General features: G+C 42.8%; 1 protein-coding gene and 1 pseudogene across 1 annotated transcript in view; both read right to left on the bottom strand.

Annotated features, from left to right (window-relative positions):
* Positions 1-911, bottom strand: part of LOC116637878 (low-density lipoprotein receptor-related protein 1B-like) — a 40,093-nt gene extending 39,182 nt beyond the window's left edge. The window contains exon 1 of the mRNA XM_032413492.1: positions 776-911. Within this exon, the coding sequence (XP_032269383.1) occupies positions 776-851 (76 nt within the window). The 5' untranslated portion in view covers positions 852-911. The remainder of the gene's footprint in view (positions 1-775) is intronic.
* A 15,723-nt stretch (positions 912-16,634) lies between these two features.
* LOC116637686 lies at positions 16,635-17,085 on the bottom strand (annotated as a pseudogene).
* Between the last annotated feature and the right edge of the window lie 6,324 nt (positions 17,086-23,409).

The raw sequence follows: 23,409 nt of genomic DNA, 5'->3' as shown, positions 1-23,409 counted from the left end.
AACCAGCCCTCAATCTATGAGGGCCATTGAGGAGCACCTGTCGGGAGAGATCCGCAGGCCAGATGGTTTGACAAATGCTAGGCGCCTCCTAGACATGGCTAAGCCACCAACCGGCCACCCACCACTTGGGAACTGTGGGTGTCTCAGTCACCCTGGGGCATGTACTCAGCTCTCCTCTGCCCTGGGGTCTGCCTAAACCTGAGTGGTAGATCAACAAGTGCCACAGAACTGCACCTCAGACCCAAGCCCCATTTCCCCGTGCTGTTTCTGGAGTGAGGTTATGTCTTCCCGAGGCCCGGGGCCTCCACCCCGGCTAAATCTGCTGCCTGGTGAACCCTGAGCTGCGGGTCCCCTCGGAGACCAGGGCTAGAAAGCGGATCCCACTAGGCCAGGACGTTGGGGGAAGGAAGAGGGTGCGCCCTGCACTCAGGTGTGCGGAGCTCTCTCCCACACGCTTGGGGAAGGATGAAGGAAAGACACCGAGGGTGTCCGCGGAGCCCACCTACCCTTCCACCCACTGGGCAGAATGGGAAGGAGTCAAGGGCAGAGAAGCAGGGGACCACGCGACTCATCTGGCGCCCCCCCCAGAAGGCCCGACGTCACCCTCCTCTGTGGAAAGTCACTGCAGAACGGGGGGTGGGGGGGTCGCGCACGCCAGCCAGGGTGCCCCAAGCTCCCCTCCCGCCCCTTGCAGCGCCCCCCAGCCCGCAACCCCTGTACCCTGCGAAGCGGGCTGCAGTCCCTTCCAGGGCGCCCCGCCCGCGTCCCCACTCACCGGTCCCGGAGCCCGCGATGCCGCCGAGCGCGGCCAGCACCCGCGGCAGGAGCAGAAGGAGCGCCCGGCGCCCCATGGCGGGGAGCGGACTGGGCGCCTCGGGGCTGGCGTCGCGCTCGCGGGAGGAGACCGCGGGCGGGAGGACACCGCGGGCGGGAGGAGCGCGGGCGGTGCCGGCGGCGGGCTTTCCTCGGCTCGCGCCGCTCATTGGGCCTGGCTGGGGCCGTGGGCGGGGCGTGGGGAGCATCGGCTGTCGGGGGCACCGCGCCCGCCTCTCCGCAGGTCTCCCCTCCTGCCGTGGGACAGCAGACACTCGCCTAACTCGGGGCCTGGCCATTGCCACGCTGAGAGGCAAAGTGGGAGCGCTCAGCCATGCTTAACCAAAGGATTCCCAAACTTTTAAGAGCACAGGAATCACCTGGCCCTCTCCTTAATAGGCAGACGCTGATCTTGCAGGTCTGGAGCGGGGCCTGAGAGTCTCTAACAAAATCGTCATCAGGTGATGCCTTTGTTGCTGGTCCTCAGACCTCACACTGAAACCCCAGGGCTTAATAGCTTCCAAACTAGGGCAGCACTGTGACCCCAGGTCTCAGGAACCCTTCTCTGCCAGGACTCCCGCCCTGCCTCCTGCCTTCCCAGCGCACCTTGGCGGAAGCAGGCCCTCCTGACCTGGGTCTGTGCTGATGGCTCTGAGGTGTGAGCCCTGAAAAGCACCAAAGCCCTGAAAAACACCATTCCTCTTTCAGACTGTGTCCCTGCAGGAGTGGAATGCTCTCATCAACCATGGGACACCGACATGGATTTGGTGGGTGGAAATCCCTGGAGGGTTGCAGACTTCTAGGACTGGAAGGATTCGAAGGTCATTTTATCCAAATGCTGCCATTCGGGGATGAGATTATGGATAAAAATGAGAGTTGGTGACACATTACCAAAGACATAGACCACCTTTCCATCCCCTTCTTTAGCTAAGCTGTGGCATTCCTTCTTTCCAGTACGCCCGGAAAAGTGAGTGTCACCTTCTTGCAGAGAACACGACCAAGTTAGAATTTTAGAATGTAAAACTGGCAAGGAACATTTATAGTGTTTGGGAGTGCAAGGCAGCAATAAAACACCAGGAGAAAAAAAAAAAAGAAACAGAAAACTGAATTGCAAAGTGCCTTCTTAGATTTTATTTGCAACACAGTACTCCAACAGCTTTCTTTTAAATCATACCTCCTCTTCATGTTCACTGCTGGTCCCACCAAACCACACTTTGAAGATATCAGAATGCCATATGCTCTGAAGTTTTCTTTAAATTTGTTGTAGGCTCTGATTGCATAAGCCACTTAAAAAGACCCCTCCACTTTTAACAAAAATCTCCTAGTATATCATATTGATTTCTGCTGAAACATTGTTGCTTTAGAAACAGATTATCTCAGATGCTTAATGGTCTTGAGTGACACAGTAGAGCAACTCAGAGTTTTAAGAATATAGACTAGTCTTCCTCCCAGAAAGGAATTGAAGCTAGGGGTGAGTACCTGGAATTGAAGTGTGGGAGACCTGGGTTCAGCCTCAGCTAAATGAAGTGATATGTGGATACAAATGGTAGCTATATTGTTATGAACAGCCAGTGTCGGCTCTTAATAACCCACACCAGCTGAAAAAAGCCACACACATGAGTGACAGAAGTAAAAATTTCAGTAACATTTATATTTGTCTTTAAATCCTTATATTCTGACTCGTTCTTAGTGACATGTGTTGTCCTCTCCTAGGTCTGTCCCCACATTTCACCTTTTCTTTTTTTTTTTTCAATTTTATTATGTTATATTAGTCACCATACAATACATCATTAGTTTTTGATGTGATGATCCACGATCCATTGTTTTCGTATAACACCCAGTGCTCCGTGCAGTACGTGCCCTCCTTAATACCCATCACCGGGCTAACCAATCCCCCCTCCCCCCTCCCCTCTAAAACCCTGTTTGTTTCTCAGAGTCCGTAGTCTCTCATGGTTCATCTCTCCCTCCAATTCCCCCCTCCCATTTTTCCCTTCCTTCTCCTAATGTCCTCCATGCTATTCCTTATGTTCCACAAATAAGTGAAACCATATGATAATTGACTTTCTCTGCTTGACTTATTTCACTTAGCATAATCTCCTCCAATCCCATCCATGTTGATGTAAAAGTTGGGTATTCATCCTTTCTGATGGCTGAGTAATATTCCATTGTATATATGGACCACATCTTCTTTATCCATTCATCTGTTGAAGGGCATCTCGGCTCTTTCCACAGTTTGGCTATTGCGGACATTGCTGCTATGAACATTGGGGTGCATATGGCCCTTCTTTTCACTACATCTGTGTCTTTGGTGTAAATACCCAGGAGCGCAATTGCTGGGTCATAGGGTAGCTCTATTTTTTAATTTTTGAGGCACCTCCACACTGTTTTCCAAAGTGGCTGTACCAGCTTGCATTCCCACCAACAGTGTAAAAGGGTTCCCCTTTCTCCACAACCTCTCCAACATTTGTTGTTTCTTTCCCTGTCCATTTTTGCCATTCTAACGGGAGTAAGGTGGTATCTCAGTGTGGTTTTGATTTGGATTTCCCTGATGGCTAATGATGATGAACATTTTTTCATGTGTCTGTTAGCCATTTGTATGTCTTCTTCAGAGAAGTGTCTTTTCATATCTTCTGCCCACTTTTGGACTTGATTATTTGTTTTTTGGGGGTTGAGTTTGAGAAGTTCTTTATAGATCTTAGATACCAGCCCTTTATCTGTAGCGTCATTTGCAAAGATCTTCTCCCATTCTGTGGGTTGCCTCTTTGTTTTGTTGACTGTTTCCTTTGCTGTGCAGAAGCTTTTTATCTTGATGAAGTCCCAAAAGTTCATTTTTGCTTTTGTTTCACTAGCTTTTGGAGATGTATCTTGAAAGAAGTTGCTGTGGCCAATGTCAAAGAGGTTACTGCCTATGTTCTCCTCTAGGATTTCACCTTTTCAATCGGCTCTGTCAGCCTGTGGTGAGCAGAATAGTGTCCCACCACCACCCGAAAAAGGTAACATTCTAATCCCCAGAGCCTGTAAATTGTGATTTATTGTTGTTTTGGTTGCAGGATATGAAGAAAATCTGGCCTCACAGAGAGGAGTGTTGGCTACAGAAGAAGTAACAGCCTTTCCAGTTAAGTATAGTTATTCTTTGATGCTGTTATTGGTTTGATTTTCTGCCTCCCAAAAAATATGTTGATGTCCTAACTCCCAGTACCTCAGAATGTGACCTTATTTGGAATAGGGTCTATGCAGATTTACTCAAGTTCAGAGGACGCCATTAGAGTGGGACCTAATCCAATATGGCTGGTGTCCTTATAAAAGAGAAATATGGATGCAGATATATATAGAAGGAAGATAGTGTGAAGAAACACAAGGAGAAGGTCATGTGAAGGTGGGGACAGAGATAGGAATTATGCTTCTACAAGCCGAGGAGCATCTGAAGCTCCCAGAAGATGGAAGGGGCCAGGAGGATTTTTCTGCTAGAGCTTTCAGAGAGAACATGGACACCTTGATTCCAGACTTATGGCCTCCAGAACTGTAAGGCAATACATTTCTGTTCTTCTAAGCCACCTAGTGCTGGTAGTTTGTTATGTCAGTCCTATGAAATTAGTATAGATATGAAGACCAAAATTTAAGAAATGGTCATTTCTGAAAGGTTAACTGCAGTGTGGAATCCGAAACCACATCAATTTCATACTGTTCTTGTTAAAATCCATCAGCCTAGGGGCACGTGGGTGGCTCAGTCAGTTAAGCGTGTGCCTTTAGCTTGGGTCATGATCCCCAGGGTCCTGGGATCGAGACCCTCATCGGGCTCCCTGCTCGGCGGGGAGTCTGCTTCTCCTTCTCCCTCTGCCACTCCCCTGGCTCACACACACACACACTCTCACTCTCTCTCTCGCAAATAAATAAATAAAATATTTAAAATAAAATAAAACCCATCAGCCTATTTTGTACTTTGAGTGGATCTTTTACCCATGCATGACTTTGTAACATCATGCATTGATCATTTGGAAAATAGGGGTTCGCTAAGTTACGCTGATATTCCAGATGTTGACACCTTCTATCCTACAATATTTTAAAAGTCACCTTTGTGAACATCCCTACTGCTCTCATCAGAAAAGGTTTTGACTGGTGGAAAGCTAGTAAGCGCATGAGGGTGGACTCCAGTTTCCAAAAACTATAATTTTCCTCGGGCGCCTGGGTGGCTCAGTTGGTTAAGCGACTGCCTTCGGCTCAGGTCATGATCCTGGAGTCCTGGGATCGAGTCCCACATCGGGCTCCCTGCTCAGCAGGGAGTCTGCTTCTCCCTCTGACCCTCCTCCCTCTTGTGTTCTCTGTCTCTCATTCTCTCTCTCACAAATAAATAAAATCTTAAAAAAAACAAAAAACAAAAAACTATAATTTTCCTCAAAAGCTCAAATTATATCATTGGTAATAGATACTGCCAGTTGTTTTCCTTGAAGGGACACATATGCACCATTCATTTTTGAGGATCGTGTCTGCCAAGTACCCGAGCCTGAATAACCAGATGTCTATCAGTCATTCTTTCCTATAAAAATGGTATCTGTGAGAAGTGGGGCTCATTATGCTTGCAACTCAGAGGGTGGCACAGGTGGTTTCCTCCTCTCTGGTACACAGCAGATGGGCTTAATGCAAACTCCCCATTTAGTAACAGAGAATATTAAAAAGCTATGTACTACCAAAAAAAAAAAAAAAAACTATGTACTACCAGGCTAAAATTTAATAAAATCAATCATTTTTACCGCATGAAGTACATTCTTAAGTTTTTTTGTTTTGTTTATTTTTGTTTTTTAAAATTTTTTTTTTAAAGATTTTATTTATTTATTTGACAGAGAGAGACAGTGAGAGAGGGAACACAAGCAGGGGGAGTGGGAGAGGGAGAAGCAGGCTTCCCGCCCAGCAGGGAGCCCGATGCGGGGCTCGATCCCAGGACCCTGAGATCATGACCTGAGCCGAAGGCAGACGCTTAATGACTGGGCCACCCAGGCGCCCCGTTTTGTTTTGTTTTTTTAAAAGGCAGGTACCTGGGTGGCTCAGTCATTAAGCATCTGCCTTCGGCTCAGGTCATGATCCCAGGTCCTGGTATTGAGCCCCGCATCGGGCCTCTGCTAGGCGGGAAGCCTGCTTCTCCCTCTCCTACTCCCCCTGCTTGTGTTCCCTATCTCGCCGTGTCTCTCTCTGTCAAATAAATAAATAAAATCTTAAAAAAAAAAGGCATATTTTAAAACTACAAGGATGTGGCAGTGCAGAATATACTGACCACAGTACAGTACAGTTTGGTACCACTGCCTTGATTCATGGTAAGGAAGCAGCAGTTCTACCCACCATTAGTGTTTGTTTGTTTGTTTATTTGTTTACCATCAGTACAAATGTCAACATAACAAAAAAGGCAAATATTATTTTGAAAATAGTTTTGGCCTTGCAGACCCACAGGTATCCATAGACCATCTCAGAAAGGTCTCATATCCACCATATATAGAGAACTCTTACAACTCAATAAGAAGCCAGCTGACCCCTTTCTTGCTCCCAGCCACCTTGGCAGTTGCTCTTGTTGGGGCTGTCCCTCACCTAAGGCAGGAAGATGGTGGCCACAAAGAAAACAAAAGTCTTTGGATTCAATAACTCTAGGCTCCAACTCATTATGGGAAGTGGAAAGTACGTGCTGGGGTACGAGCAGACTCTGAAATGATCAGGCATGGCAAAGCAAAATCAGTCATCCTTGCCACAGCTGCCCAGCCTTGAGGAAATCTGAGGTGGAATACTACACCATGTTGGCGAGAACCGGTGTCTACCACTCACAGTGACAATAATATTGAATTGGGCTCAACATGTGGGAAATACTACAGGGTATGAGCACCATCTCTCATTGATCCAGGTGACTCTGATATCATTAGGAGCATGCCAGACAGACCGATGAGAAGCAAATCACGCAAAAGTTTTCTTTAATAAAACTGGCCAGAGCTTATTTTTTAAAAAAAAGCTAAATGACCAAAATTTTTAGCTGGTTAAAGATTGGAACAGCCACTTCACAAAAGTAGGTATATGAATGGCCAATAATACATAAAGAGATTTCTATACTTGTAATTGTCAGAGAAATACAAATCAGAACAAATTAGGTAGGCACAGCTTTATAAGCACCTAGATAAGCTAAAATAAAAAAAAAAAAAAACACACAGTAACTTGATAATACCAAATGTTAATCAGGATGTGGAGCAACTGGAACTCTCATCCATCGCTGGTAAGATGTAAAATACAACACCCAGTTTAGAAAAACAGTTTGGCAGTTTCTTATAAAATTAAACATCTACTTAATATATGACCCAGTGATCCCTCTCCTAGATGTTTAATGAAGAGAAATGAAAGCATGTGTTCAAAAATAGACTTTTACGTGAATTTTATAGCAAATTTATTCACTCTAGCCCCAAATCGTACTAATGCAGATATTTATCGACAGTGGGTCAACAGTGTGTGAGGTATATCCATACAATAGAATATTATTCAGCAATAAAAAAGAACAAACTACTGAAAGGTCCAACAACTTGGATAATTCTCAAAACCATCATGTTAAGTAAAAAGGACAAACACAGAAGAGTACATATTGTATGAATCCATTTATATAGAAGTCTAGAACAGGCAAAACTAAGCAACAGAATGGAATTCAGACCATGCTTGTCTGGGGCGGGTGACAGGGACTAAAAAGGTATAAAAGGAAACTTTCAGAGATGATCTCGCATGGGATGGTGGTTGCACAAGTGTGTTCATTTGCTAAAACTCACTAAACTATCCTCTTAAAATGAGGGCATTTTATTGTAAACTATAGCTCAATAGATGCTTTTTTTTCTTTTTAAGTGTTAGGCTCAGGTGAGATTTTTTTTTTGCCTAAGATCTAGTTTGCTTTTAAAGGAAAGATAATTTGGAAGCTATTAAAACTATTACTGATCAGAGAAAATTTTGGAAATAACTCCACTTTATCTTATGAAATTAATATAATTTTAATACTTCATAACAGACATATTATATATGAAAATGGAGGCAAAAAGTCTAAACACAGTAAAAGTAAATTGTATCAAGTAGTTTAAAAAACAATACTGAATAACAAGTATGGTTTATTTTGGTAAGGCAAAGTTCATTTATCATTAGGAAATCTTTAATATAATTAATTAACTCAAAAATTAAAGGGTTAATGTTATATTATCCATATGATTTGTAAATATATGCTCAAAAACGTTGATAAAATTCAGCAGCCATTCCTGTAAGACAGGGAAACATAATAGACAGTATAAATAAAATGTATTATAAAAGAAAGAAAATATTTTATTTACCAATGCTGCTATACCCAGAAAACTTAATAAACCCTAAGTTAAACTAAAATTAGTAAGAGAATTTGCTAACATGGGTGAAAACAATATAACAGTACCTTCTCTGAAAGCAAAAAAGCAGTGGAAATGGAAATGCAAAAAAAAAAATTAAAAATAACAAAATCTAGGGCGCCTGGGTGGCTCAGTTGGTTAAGCGACTGCCTTCAGCTCAGGTCATGATCCTGGAGTCCCAGGCTCGAGTCCCGCGTCGGGCTCCCTGCTCAGCAGGGAGTCTGCTTCTCCCTCTGACCCTCCCCCCTCTCGTGCTCTCTCTCCCATTCTCTCTCTCAAATGAATAAATAAAATCTTTAAAAAAAAAAAAAACAAAATCTATAAAATACTTAGAATAAAAAAGATATAGGACATAGATTGAAACTATAAAAACTTACCAGATTTTATTAATATTAAATATATGCTAAATATAATATATTACATATTATAATATTATAATATTTCTATTAATATTAAAATAGTATATTATAATATTTCCTAATACTATTAACACAAAGATACATATGTTTCTAGATATAAAGACTTTAATTTTTTTTTAAGATTTTGTTTATTATTTGACAGAGAGAGAGATCACAAGTAGGCAGAGCAGCAGAGGGAGAGGGAGAAGCAGGCTCCCCTCTGACCAGGGAGCCTGATGTGGGACTCGATCCCAGGGCCCCGGAATCATGACCTGAGCTGAAGGCAGATGCTTAACCAACTGAGCCACCCAGGTGCCCTGGTAAGAACCTTTTCTTAATCATCTTTGGGCTCCACCATCTAGCACATTTTTGGTATAAGTGAAAAATCTATGATAGTTGTGTGGGTGAGTAACTTCTAAAGGAGAGGACCCAACTGTTCTGTTCTCTGCTGAAGACAGCGTCCTTCTATAACAATGCTCCAGAACCTGGTGGTCAAATGCTTAACTGGCTTTTGGTGTGGCCCAACAAGACACATCCTGCAATCATCTACAGGGGCTAACTGAACCGGTCATGATAGTTAATTTTATGTGTCAGCTTGAGAGGCTAAGCGATGCCCAGGTAGCTGGTAAAACACTATTTTTTGGGCATGTCTGTGAGAATGTTTCTGGAAGAGATTAGCATTTGAATCACTACACTGAGTAAAGAAGATCCACCGTCGCCAGTGTGCATCATCCAATCCATTGAAGACCCCGATAAGAACAAAAACATGGAGGAAGTTGTGAATTCTCTCTTTCGTCTTGACCTCGGACATCTGTCTTCTCCTGTGTTCCAACATCAGAGCTCCTGGTTTTCCAGCCTTTGGACTCCAGGACTTACACCACCAGTCCCCCTGGCTTCCTGATTCACCCGCTTTCAGATGGCATATCGTGGTATATATAAACCCCTATAATCATGTGAGCCAATTCCCATAATAAATCTCCTCGTATCTATATATCTATATCAATGTCTCTCTTTATATATCCTATTGGTTCTGTTTCTTTGGAGAACCCTGACTAATCCATCAGTGTCATGAAATTTGAATGAATGTCATCCTAAATTTGAACCATATATAAAACCAAAATCTAGACTCCAACCCCTGGGCCGCTCGAGTTCTATTAGGTAATTTTTTGGCATGTTCAAGATTCTGTCTGGAAAAATCTTATATTAGTTCTCCTATTTTTATACATATCTTAACAGGAGATTTGCATTTATGGTTATGCCCCAAAATTTCAACCCATATAAGGAAAACAAGACAGAAAAATTATGTAATATAATCTGCAATGCTGAACTCTCACAATTGGGATCTATCATGCAGGTATCCTGAAATTTTATATTTTTACTTTTTTTCTGAAGTTCCATGTCTAGTGAAAATGAAGCGATATCTTAGTAACCAGTGTCCTGCCTACACGATATACATGATAAATGTTGAACCAAGTTGAACTGCTCTTAATGATTGTTCTGCTGTTAAGGGTTTTTTTCTTATTTTTGATTTTTTAATTTAATGCCTCAGCCTTCTGATCCGATCTAGAAAATACAGGTTGTTTTATGAAAACTAAAGTGCTTTATGAATTTAGTTGATTAATATTAATAAAACAGCCCTCCCTCTGAGCTCTGGTTGATTTAAAGAAAAAAAAAAATGTCAGGAAGTGAAACTCTGCACTCTATGCAGTAGGCTCTTATAGAATTTTATGGAGCACCAAGCACTGAAGATTCAAAATAATTTAAGATATGTGTCCTACAATTTACAGCAGTGATAACAGCCTAGCACACCAATGGCTGCAATAGGATAGGACAGTAGGATAAATGTAACAGCAGGAGCACAGAGGTATGTTATGGACACAAAGAGGAGACAGGGGTTGGCCTGGGAGATGCACAATCAGATTTTTGAAAGACGTGTTATCTGTGTAAAGAACATTCCAGGCAGACAGGGTAGAATATATGAAGACACGGAGGCATGTTCTAAGAAATTCCCATTAATTGAGGATTACTGGAGTGAAGGGTTCTCATGAGGTGGTAGCAGGCGAGGAAGCTGGACTGTCTAGGCGGATCCTAGAGCATGAGGTGCCTGATGAGCTAAGCTGAAGAAAACTTTGGACATCCACATAGGAGTACAAAAATTCAAACTAGACCCAGGTTGAGCCTTCAAGAGGTAAAGAGGAGATCCAGTGGGGAGGGGACGAGGTGGTGAACAGGTTGCAGGTATAGCCATTCTAGAAGTTCTAACCGGATGGAGCCATGGTCCAGCAACTGGAAGTAAGAAACCATATCCAGGGGCGCCTGGGTGGTTCAGTCGTTAAGTGTCTGCCTTCGGCTCAGGTCATGATCTCCAGGTCCTGGGATCGAGCCCCGCATCAGGCTCCCTGCTCAGCGGGGAGTCTGCTTCTCCCTCTCCCTCTGCCTCTCCCCACTGCTCCTACTCTCTCTCTCTCTCTGTATCTCTCTGTCTCAAATGAATAAATTTAAAAAAAAAATTCTATTTAAAAAAAAAAAAGAAAAAAAGAAACCATATCCATACTGCTGGATTCCCTCTCCCTGGCCCCTTGGAGAAGGGTAGAGTCACCGACATGGAATCTGCCAGGAGAGGAATGGTCTGGAGGCAAGGATGGACAACAACCTTTATTTCAAAATCCATTGGCCATAGATTCTTTAATAACATTGAAGTTCATAATTAAGATCTCAAAAAATCTTTTGAACTATCAAAGATATACTGAAATGTAGTGACATGGCAAAGAACTTGGAGTGAGTAGACCTGAATATTACCATACAGCAACACTTTGCTGATTTTTTGGCCCCTTGGGATCTGGGCACCTTCTTAAGAGCACCTAAATTGCTTTGTGGAATTACCTCCTCCCTGCTGTGGGGGCATCTTGGTGGGAGCCTAGCCCCTGCCTCCCCCTAATGGCCAGGGTCAGATTCTTTCTCTGTCCTCTCCAGTAGGGTAAGGGAGCAGGCATGTAACCCAAACATGGCTGATTCATCTCCCCTGGGACTTTGAATTTTGAGCCAGCAACATTCCCAATCTTGAGGGAAAGCATTCAGACTTTCTCCATTATATAAGATGTTCACTATGGGTTTTTTTATAGACGCCCTTTAACAGGTTGAGAAAGTTCCTTCTATTCCTGGTTTGTTCAGTATTTTTATCATGAAAGGAGTTAGATTTTGTCAAGGGCTTTTTTTGAGTCTATTGAGATGATCATGTGGTTTTTATCCTATTTTCTACTAATATGATATATTATATTGATCTACTTGCAGATGTTAAACCAATGTTTTGGTCTGGCCTCAGCCTGTCAAGTAGGAATGCCTGGGGCGCTCACCTGGGCCCCACTACTCACTGCAGCCCCCACAGACATTTCCCGACCAAAACTGTGGCCGGATCGGCCCTTGCGGTTCTTATTATGATTGCAATTAATAATAAAATGACGGGGCATATTGCTACAAAGCTTTATACCAATGATTGATACTAAAGTTATTAATTTGCTGTTACAAGTATTTTATCTTCTAACTGTGGGATTTGCTAATTTGTATATGTTTAAGCATCATGAATCTGCGTCAGTGAGCTGATTCACCAATACCTTATACTCTGCCAAGCTGGGTAGCAGAGAACCGTGTGGGTGTCCACGTAAGTCTCAAACAGCCAAAAGGAATAACTGTTGAATGATGATGTGCCAAGAGATATTAGTCTGGAAAGATTTCATGGAAGAGGTGAAATTTAAGCAGCCATTTGAAAGAAAAAAGAAACATGCTACAGAGGATCATTTATGTAGCAAGTCAGATCTGTGTTAGTTTCCCTAGCGTTGATTTGGCAGCATGGCAAGCTGAAGCAGGTTGGAAGCACCCATCTGTTGGAGTATAAATACCAGAGAATCACCTTTTCCCAGCCTCCCTTGCGGGTGTCCATCTGGGCCATCTGATTACAGATTGCTAATATAATCTGGTGTGACATGAGACATTTTGAAAACGGCCACCTGCTTCTCCACCAATGACTTTAACCATGTTTCTTGGAGGAGTCTCCATTCCATGGATGCATTTGACTTCACTCCTTGCCCAAATCTGTGTCGTTGGATTATTTCCATTTAAAACACCGCACTTTCCATTTCTAAAGAGTCATTCCAATGTTATTGTCACCAGTAAAAATGAGTCATCTTAACTCTTGCCATGTTTCTCCAAAGAGCATGCCCAGGGGCACTCAACCTAAAACGCAGAGAGTAAAAGATCTCGGAGTTGTAGAGCAGGAAGAAATAGTAAGTCCCGTACTGGCATTTCCTTTATAGCATTATTAGTCTTTATCTTAAAAATACTGGCAAATGTCAGCATGGAATCATCACAAGCAGGGACCACAAAAGGTACAGATACAGCAAGACTTCAGAGCTGCAGCCGAATGTTTGGGGACAGTGTCCGTGCCAGCATGTTCTATTTACATATTAAGTTTCTAACAAGAAAAGCACTCGTGGGCACCTGGGTGGCTCAGTCGGCTAAGCATCTGCCTTCTGCTGTGGTCATGATCCTGGGGTCCTGGGACCAAGCCCCTCATGGGGCTCCTTGCTCAGTGGGGAGCCTGCTTCTCCTTCCCCCTCTGCTCCCCCCCATGCTCTCTGACACTCTATCTCTGACATAAATAAAATCTTAAAAAAAAAAAGAAGAAGAAGAAAAGCATTTGTTAGTGAATTTCCTCTATACCCTAATAACAGTTGCCTTGTTGGTTCCATCAGGTATTCATCAGGTCAAATAATTCCACCTATTCTACCTGGTTCTCCCTCTCACGTCACCCCCCCTCCTTAGTCCCCTGGCCGCACCCCAGCTCTGGCCCCGGGGGCACCTCCCAGGTGCCCTTCTCAGAGGTTTGCATTCAGTGTCTGTGCTCCGCACCCGCGTGCTTGGTTGCTGTTCATGTCCCCGCAGCAGGCTGCTCTCCGACGTGGCCACAAGCAGTCTTATATTCCATGGAATACAGATCCTACTGTATCAGAAATTTTCTTTCTCTGTTTCTTTTTACCAGATACTGCAAGATCGTGACTAAGAGAAAGATAGAGCTGTCTGATTGTATTAGACTTTTGGAAGTGCGGCTTGTTATTTCATTTACCAGATTTTTTTTTCTTTCTCCTCCTCCTTCTTTCTTTCTTTCTTTTCTTTTTTATCTTTTGTGGTGGTGGTGGTGGTGGTGGTGGGTTTTGTGGTCTTGATTTGGTTCTAGTTTAGGTGTGTCCTGATAATATTTGAAGATCATACTCATTCGTTGATAGAACATTGATAAAAATTATTGCCCAGGAAGATCTGGGTGGTGAAGTGGGGAAAGAAAGCCATGGTCTAGAAATGAAGAGACCTGAATTCTTCCCCTTGCCCTGCTGCTGATTTGCTTGATGACGTTTATTAAACTTTGGAGCCTCTTTGGACTTCACGTATAAAATCAGATGATGGAAAACCGATTCTCTTCCAGATCTTTCTAAACTTCAACATTCTATGAATTGAAAGCCAGATTGTTACAAACATCTAAAAACACTCTTGAAAACCTATAAGGATGGAATTCTGACAAAATGTCAGGTTAAGTGTACATTTCTGGACCTTCCAGCCTCTGACCTCCTTTCCAAGGCCACCCAACAACCAAGATGACTATGATGCGCCAGCAGGTGTCCATGGCTGGGGGCAGTGGCCCAGGGCATGATTCTTTTATACTTTAAAATATGGACAGATGATCTAGGGATCTTGTTACTATGTGCATTCCTTTTCAGTAGATCTGAGGGGGGCATGGGAGTCTGCATTTCTAACTCCCAAGTAAGGCTGCTTCTGCTGCTGGACATGCATAGGTCCCTCAAGGGGTTCTTGAGTGCATCTGAGGATTACATTCTCCAGGCGCTGGACAGGTGTGGAGACTGACTTTGGACATGCCTGGTGGAAAGCAGAAAGCTTTGCATCTCCCACAGAGAGGCTTCAGGACACAGACTGCAGATGCTGAGGTGGTCTGAGGAAGCCCAACTGAGAGACTCCAGTGGATCTTTCTGGCACTCTGCGTGTTTGCTGCATGTGGTCCTGGGGAAGACTGCACAACCTGAGCTGAGCCACATAAGGAATGAACTGCTCCCCACCCACCTCCAGAAGAGACTTTCCCTATAACACTTCCACCCAATGTGCATGGCTTCCCCGTTCCTAAAACAACAAACTCCCCCATCCACTATCAAACTAATTTGCCACAATGTCCTGCCGGTTCACCACTTGCCATGGCTTTCCACAGCCTCACTTTGGTGGGGGCTGAGGGACCCCCCCCAGCCCATTAGCAGGCAGTGAGTGAGGAAGAATGGGCAGGCTGGTTGAGAACAGGGGGCTTCGGTTGAGGTAGAATCAGCACACAAGACAGGAGGACATTTTAATAAATACATAAAAATAACTCTTTGGAGATTTAATTGGAGCAAAAAGAAGACTTTCAGAACTTCAAAATACGATTTATGGATTTAAAAAGTCAGCAGACATGAGAAGTACAGCGGTTACTGCCGAGAGCCGAACTGGGATTGGGAGAAGAAATGGAAAAAAAGAGCAGAGCCCATTGAACAAAACACAAAGAAATAGAAAATATGAAGGAAGAGATAAGAATGGGTCTTGCCTGGAGATTTATTATGTGAATAATAGAGTTTCTGAGGGAGAAAAAGCACTAGAGGGGGAAAAATTAATGCTTGTATAAATATAGAAGAAAATCTCCCTAAGCTGAAGAGAAAATGTTTTCTGTCAGAAGGTGCTTGCCAATTCCCAGGCAAACTTAATGAGAACAGACTTCTATCTGGCCATACATCACTGAAATTGCTGAACCCCGAGAATGGAGAAAATACAATGTTTCAGACAGAGAAAACAGTACTTGCAAAATAAGAGAATCTAGGCTAGCAGCAAACGTCTCATGTGCAGACTTCTGGTAGACAAGGGCTGTGATCTGGGAGCCGTAGACAGAAACATGCCATTCAGATGCGAGGGCAGAAGAAGGAGATTTGTAGACATTCAAGAATTCAGAAATGTATCACCCTTGTTCCATTACCAAGGAAATCACACAATACTCCAAAAAAAAAAAAAAAAAGAAAATTTAATTCAATTCCAAAACCTAATGACCAAAAAAAGTGAGAATACAAAAAAAAATTGTGACAAGCATATATATTCCTATAAAATGTATAAATTTAAATTGATAAGGCCAAATGCAAATGAGCACAAACGATATAAAGTTGTGCCGTCTCTCCCTCTTCCTTCCTTCGTTTTTTCTTTAAGCCTGTATTTATATCAACATGACCTGAGTGATTCTTACTTTATGCTTTCTGTCATAATCCAATACTACTTTTTATTTTTATTTTTTTTAGAATAACAAAAAATATTTTACTAAAACACAAGATTTATAGAAGTTTCCAGATAAGCCATACAAAATGGTCACAAGCTTTTTCTTGAAGGAAGGATTCTACACAGTCACAATATTACTAGTGAGGGCTGTGATGTTTGTTTAACGTTCCCATTTGGGTTCAAACAATCAAGTTTGTCCATCTACAGCAACTAAATAAAGTTAGACTTGGCTAGAGAACATATTCTAAAGAACTGGTTAAACTACTTTTAACCAATGCAATTAGATCACCATAAAAGGGGGGAAAGGAGCTCATAAAATTAAAATAAAACTACCTCTCTGCTGCAAAAAAAAAATAATTAAAAAAATGCCCGCACCCCTGCATCTAACCCTGACAACTACCTTCATGCACAGTGCTTTATACTTAAACCACGATGGGGGAAGTGAATAAAAGCAGAGAAGGGCCACTGCTTTTAAACGTTTCACAACAATCCAGATGGTACTTCTAGCCTCTCTCATGCTTTACAACAGTGAATCAGGACAAGACATAGATTTGCTAATGTGCATTTAATCACCAAAGAACTGAAGATGTCTGGGCTTTTATTCTGTAATGTTTCTAAGACTGTGTCCATTAAATGCAAACAAAAAAGGAGGAACTCTTGGCCAAACAGGAGAAGTGATGCACACTTGATGATCAGATCAATTTTAAATATTATTCATGGCATATAGCCTAGTCCATGCTCTAGCTCTATGGCTTGGGCTTCATTGGTCTTCCACTGCTCCTCTCCATCATTTGCTAATGGATCATCTGGATTGGGAGCACTTAAAGCCTGGATCGACAGCAGAACTGTGTGGATCTGCAGTGCTGGGGACCACTTATCTTTCAAAATATCTAAACATATTCTTCCCAACTTGTCTACAACAGGATGATAAATTTTGGTCACGAAACGTACTTTAGGGGCTGCCATCGGGTATTCTTCTGGTAGGAATAGTTCAAGCTTAAAAGTCCCTCCCTCAAAGGGAAATCCTGGGGGCCAGCAATGACCACATGAAAATAATAGGCCTTGCTCTCATCTGGTTCTGCTTTAATGCCAGGAACTGGTTCTGCCAGCAAACGCTGGGTTTCCTTGATAATCCTGTGGGGCAGCCCGGCCATCTTGTCAGATCCCGAGTTCGGCCTCTGGTCTCGATTCTCCCAATACCACTTTTTAAACATCTCTTTGCTCAAATTGTTATTGTGTATGTGTGTACAGGAAGGAAGGAAGGAAGGAAGGAAGGAAGGAAGGAAGGAAGGAAGGAAGAGAAAGAAAGAAAGAAAGAAAGAAAGAAAGAAAGAAAGAAAGAAAGAAAGAAAGAACCAAAGAATCCAAGTACCTTGTGAACACAGTATGTGCCTACATTGCCTCATTCTGGACCATTGAGGTGGAGGAAGAATTGAAAATGAATCTTGAGCTCTTTTTAGTGATTGGCTTATTTTAGCAGCATGGACAAAGTAATTCTGAAACTATTTTAGCTGAATTAAAGGACTGAGCAGACTAAACGTGCTGATTGTTGGGAGCCAAGTTCTCACTGCAGAAGAAGGGACACACAAATATGACTCCCACTGCCAAATATGACACAATTTGAGTGCCAAAATAATGAAGTACAGTACTGAATTACAAACCATTAAAAATATTGGGATTAATCAGTCCGTGTTAATAGATTAGATCGATAGGTAGGTAGGTCGGTAGATAGATGATAGATAGATAGATAGATAGATAGATAGATAGATAGATAGATGATAGTTGATGATAGATGATAGATAGATGATAGATAGATAGATAGATAGATAGATAGATAGATAGATGATAGATAAAATAAGGGCCCTTATTTATAGCAAAATGCCCAAAGCTAATTGGTAAATGTGCAGGAAGTGACAAAGCTGGAAAATCACTATTTTGCAAGCATCATAAGTAATGACTGGATCAGGCAAGAACCATCAGTGGATGATAAATCTAGGGGGGAATTTTGATAAGGAGCAGGATAGTTGCATGGAAATGAAGTATATCAGTCCGGACTGCTTATTAGTGGCAAGGGAGAAAAAGAAAACCATAATGACAGAACAGAGAATAAGATAACAGTCTGCATGGGTGATCAAACTTCACATCAGCAGTGGAGGGCAGGTAGGTATTGTGTGAGGGTAGATGAGATAAATTAAGGGAGACCCAAGCTCACTTGATGAGAACGAGATGAGGATGAATAACCTGAATTAATCATGATGGAACAATCAGACAAGCACAAAATAAACAACCTTATATTTTTTAAATGTCAAGGGAAACTCTGCTCTTATAAAATGTGAATGTTTTCCAAGAAGACATCCAGATGGCCAGCAGACACATGAAAAGATGCTCAACATCACTCATCAGGGGAAGTGCAAATCAAAACCACAAAGAGATATCACCTCACACCTGTGAGAATGGCTAAAATCAACAACACAAGAAACAACAAGCGTTGGCAAGGATGTGGAGAAAGGGAGCCCTTGAGCACGGTCAGTGGGAATGCAAACTGGTGCAGCCACTGTGGAAGTCAGTATGGAGGGTACTCAAAAAATTAAAAAGAGAAGTACCATATGATCCAGTAATTCCACTTCTGGGTATTCACCCAATAAAATGAAAACACTAATTCCAAAAGATACAATTCACCCCTATGTTTATTGCAGCATTATTCATAATAGCCAAGATTTAGAAGCAACCAAAGTATCCATCTGTAAGTAAATGGAAAAGAAGAGGTGGTAAATACACACACGCACACACACACACACACACAATGGAGTACACTCAGCCATAAAAAGAATGAAATCTTGCCATTTGCAACAATGTGGATGGACCTAGATGATATAATGTTCAGTGAAATAAATCAGACAGAGGAAGACAAATGGATACTCTCTTACAATGGAAATTGTAAGAGAATATCACTCTTCTTAGGAAATACACACAAAGTGTTTAGAGATAAGAGTAGATATTAGGGTATATATGTAACCTACCCTCAAAAAATAATTATATCTGTGTGTGTGTGTACAGGAAAGTAAATGATAGAGGACATTGGGGTAAAAATGTTGATAGGTAAGTCTGACAAAGGGCAATGTAGATGTTCTTTGTACCAGCTTTCTTTTTCTTTTTTTTTTTTTTTTAAGATTTTATTTTTAGGTAATCTCTATACCCAACATGGGGCTTGAACTCAGAATCCTGAGATCAAGAGTCACACGTGCCACTGACTGAGCCAGCCCAGGCATCCCTAGTTTTGTTTTTCTAATCATAAAATTGTTTTCAAAAAAAGTTAGAAGAAAGGATCCACAACTACGAATTCTAATTTTATGAACAAAATATAGAGGTCAGGAAGGGTTGGCAGGAGGACAAGGATGATGTTAAATCTTTAGAGGGTCAAGGGGACACTGTGGTTTCAGCACACTGATGGGGACTTCCAACCTGAAGGATGAGGTAAAACATAAGAGCTATAGAGTAACAGGTATGTTGCCCGGGATGAAAGAGGACAGGGAAAAGAATTTGAAAAATGAATGTCCCGATTAATCTGGAAGAAATGTGAAAAGGGGAAAAGCATGAACAACAATAAATATAGCAAATGGTAAAAGTAAAGTAAGAAGGAAGGCAGGAAATCAAACTACCATAAGAGAGGGGAATGGGGTGAAGTCCAGGATCAGATAACAGGGACTCTCAGACTGGGTTAAGATACAATATGGAGCTCTATGCTCTCTACCAGACACATACTATACATTTTTTCACAGAAAATTTGAAAATTACGAGATAGGTAAATATAAATCAGGCATATGCAAACCAGATATCAGATGAAAGGAAATTCCAAGGCAATCATTTTGAGATTACCTATAGGAGAGCCACATGGGTTTACAAGCGATGAGAAATCATTTTACACTGGGGCGCCTGGGTGGCTCAGTCATTAAGCCTCTACCTTCGGCTCAGGTCATGATCCCAGGGTGCTGGGATCGAGCCCCACACCGGGCTCCCTGCTCAGCGGGAAGCCTGCTTCTCCCTCTCTCTCTGCCCCTGCTTGTGTTCCCTCTCTCGATGTCTCTCTCTCTCTGTCAAATAAATAAATAAAATATTTTTTTAAAAAAGAAATCATTTTAGACCTTGCCATCTTCTCTCTACCCGTCGGAGGGTCTGCATTATTTCCACAAGGGAGAACGTGTGGGGTGCCTCGGGGGCTCAGTCAGTTAAATGGCTGACTCTTGGTTTCGGCTCAGGTCTGATCTCAGGTTCGTGAGATCGAGCCCTGCGTCATGCTCCATGCTCAGCACAGAGTCAGCTTGAGTTCCTCTCTTTCTCCCTCTGCCCCTCCTCCTCCTAAAATAAATAAACAAATCTTTTTTTTTTTTTAAAGGGGGAGAACTGGGGGCGCCTGGGTGGCTCAGATGGTTAAGCACCTACCTTCGGCTCAGGTCATGATCCCAGGGTCCCGGGATCGAGACCCACATCAGGCTCCTGGCTCAGCGAGGAGCCTACTTCTTCCTCTCCCTCTGCCTCTCCCCCTGCTCATGTTCTCTCTTTCTGTATCTCTGTGTCTCAAATGAATAAAAAAAAAAAAAAAACTTAAAAAAAAAGGGAGATCTTGTCCCACCATGAATAACATGAATGATGGCTGTCACGGGCCATAAGTTGGAAGCTATCTCTCATTAAATGTTGAACTTCACCTAATAGTGCCCTATTGCTGAAGACATTCTGATTTTCTTTTTAACATAAAGAACCACAGGGGCGCCTGGGTGGCTCAGTTGGTTAAGCGACTGCCTTGGGCTCAGGTCATGATCCTGGAGTCCCAGGATCGAGTCCCGCATCGGGCTCCCTGCTCAGCGGGGAGTCTGCTTCTCCCTCTGACCCTACCCCCTCTCATGTGCTCTCTCTCTCTCATTCTCTCTCTCAAATAAATAAATAAAGTCTTAAAAAAAAAAATAACCACAAATGCATGATTTGGGGGAGTTTGTACAAATGACCTCAGATATCTTCATTCATGCTGAAGAACAGATAAGATAGCTTCAAATGGTGTGTCAGATCTACAAATTATGGATGTTACAAGCTTCCAGGTCTTTTATATAAATTACTAAAAGCAAGTAGCAGACCCCCTACAGGGCAGTTCCATCGAAGGCTTTATGGACTGGTTTTTTTCCATGCCTGAGTTTCTGCTGCCACCTACAGTCTAGTCTGAGCACAGCACTCTGCCCTTGCGCTATTCCTCACTGTTGCCGGAAGGTCCCTTAAACATCCCTGTGTGCGGCATCTGGCACAATGATTATGGTGTGTATCCAGCACGTATAGACACACATCTATGTGTCAGGGAGAAAATGAAAATGACACAATTAATTCATACTAGGAACATCTTCCCTTGCCAGCCCTGAGATGACCCGAATGTAGAATCCCAGGGTCACACATTCTCAGCAGGGAAGTTCCACTTAGTCCACACTGACCCATGCTCCTCCCCTCCTGAGTTACCCAGAGGTAGAGACGAGGCCTCAGCCCACCCACCCCGGGACTCCAGTGCGAATAAGAAACGATATTCACAAGAAACCCCCACATTTATTTCACTCTTCCTCTGTGCCAGGCACTTCGTCTGTGCATCATCCCATTTATTCTTCACAGTACAATCAGACAGTTACTCTTATCCCCTTCTTTACAAACAAGGAAACAAACCAAGGCTCAAAAAAATCAAGTTCCTTGTCCAGAAAAATAATACAGCTAGTAAATGATAAGCCCCAGTTTCAAACCCAAATCTTGGGGTTCAGAGTCAACAACATAAAGAACCACAGGGGCGCCTGGGTTTACGGTACGACATGCTTGATTCGCTCAAGTATGTGGGAAGATCACCACCACGGCTGAGCAACTGGGACAACCCTCCCTGCCAAGAAAGATAAAATGTTAGTTCACCATGAGGCTTTTCCATATTTTATTTTCCTGATGGTATCTAGAGAGAAATGTCTCATTCAAAAAACCTAGAGTGGAGCGTCTGGGTGGCTCAGTTGGTTAAGTGACTGACTCTTGGTTTCCTGAGTCCTGAGATCAATCCCCCCCGGGGGCTCCTCACTCTTGGGGAATCTGCTTGAAGATTCTCTTGCTCTGCCCCTCCCTCCCAAATAAATAAATAAATCTTAAAAAAAAAAACAAAAAAACAAAAAAAACTGGAGCAACTGGGCGCATGAAATTGCTAAGTTCTTAAGAAGTCAAATTAGTAAGGGCGCCTGGGTGGCTCAGTTGGTTAAGCGACTGCCTTTGGCTCAGGTCATGATCCTGGAGTCCCAGGATCGAGTCCCGCATCGGGCTCCCTGCTCGGCAGCGAGTCTGCTTCTCCCTCTGACCCTCCTCCCTCTCAAGCTCTCTGTCTCTCATTCTCTCTCTCTCAAATAAATAAATAAAATCTTTAAAAAAAGAAAGAAAGAAAGAAAGAAAGAAAGAAAGAAAGAAGTCAAATTAGTAAAATGGCCATATTAGGTGACCACACTAGCTTCAGTGAGCTGTTCATCTGGTAAAAATGTTGCCAGTCCTTCCCTCCCTCCCTCCCTCCCTTCCTTCCTCCCTTCCTTCCTTCCTCCTCCCTCCCTCCCCTTCTTCCTTCCTTCCCTCCCCCATTCATTCATGTCAACAGGTGTCTGGAGCTGCCCTGGCCACAGAAACCAAACCGGGGTACAATGCAGTAGTTACACCAACAGGGGTGTGTGGGGCCCACGGGGCACAATGTGATACACTATCATCTGTCAGCATTCATCTCGAGTCAATTACCGCATTTCCTTCTTCAGATACCTTCTTCATGAAAACTGTCTGATATCTTCTTCAAACTACAAAGGTGATGCAAACCTTTCTTTTTATTGCTATGGGTTTCAAAGTTTACATTTTCTTAATTTTTTCCACTTTGGTGCAGTTTTCCGCCTTTTGCTTGGCTTGGCTTCACTCTATCTTCTCCCTCCCCCACGTTCCTCGGGATAGCCCCCACGTAGCAGGATAACACATATTGCAAATATTACGTTTTTTCCTCTATGTTTATATATTCACATGTGGACATATAAATCCTTACACCTTTGGGGGGAGAAAAGCCAAGAAAACACTTCTTTCTGTGTGTACCTATAAAGTGTGCAAAGCTATTGTTTGGCTGTTATCTTTCACCTGCTCAGCTTCCATGCACTCTTGCAGCTGGAAGGCTCCAGAACCCAGCTGCTTCAACCCCTGCTTGTGGCAAGTGATAGTCAAAGCCTGCACCTCAGATTATTGTCCTCTTGAAGATCTTCCTGATCAAAGGCTCAGTGATGACCCCAGGCAGGTGAACAAACATGTCTGTGTTTCATCTTTTAGGGCAGATACAATGTTTTCTTACATCTAAGTAACAACTCTCCAGCTTCATTTAAATCCACTTTACAGAGTAAATATTTATCCGATCCTTTGTTTCTAAAATCCTTAAAAGTTATTTGAGGAAACAAAACCTGCCC

This window comes from Phoca vitulina, unplaced genomic scaffold (genome assembly GCF_004348235.1).
Source record: "Phoca vitulina isolate PV1807 unplaced genomic scaffold, GSC_HSeal_1.0 scaffold15, whole genome shotgun sequence".
Classification (NCBI taxonomy): Eukaryota; Metazoa; Chordata; class Mammalia; order Carnivora; family Phocidae; genus Phoca; species Phoca vitulina.
The sequence above is the reverse complement of the archived record's forward strand: the minus strand, read 5'-3'. Positions and strand labels throughout refer to the sequence as shown.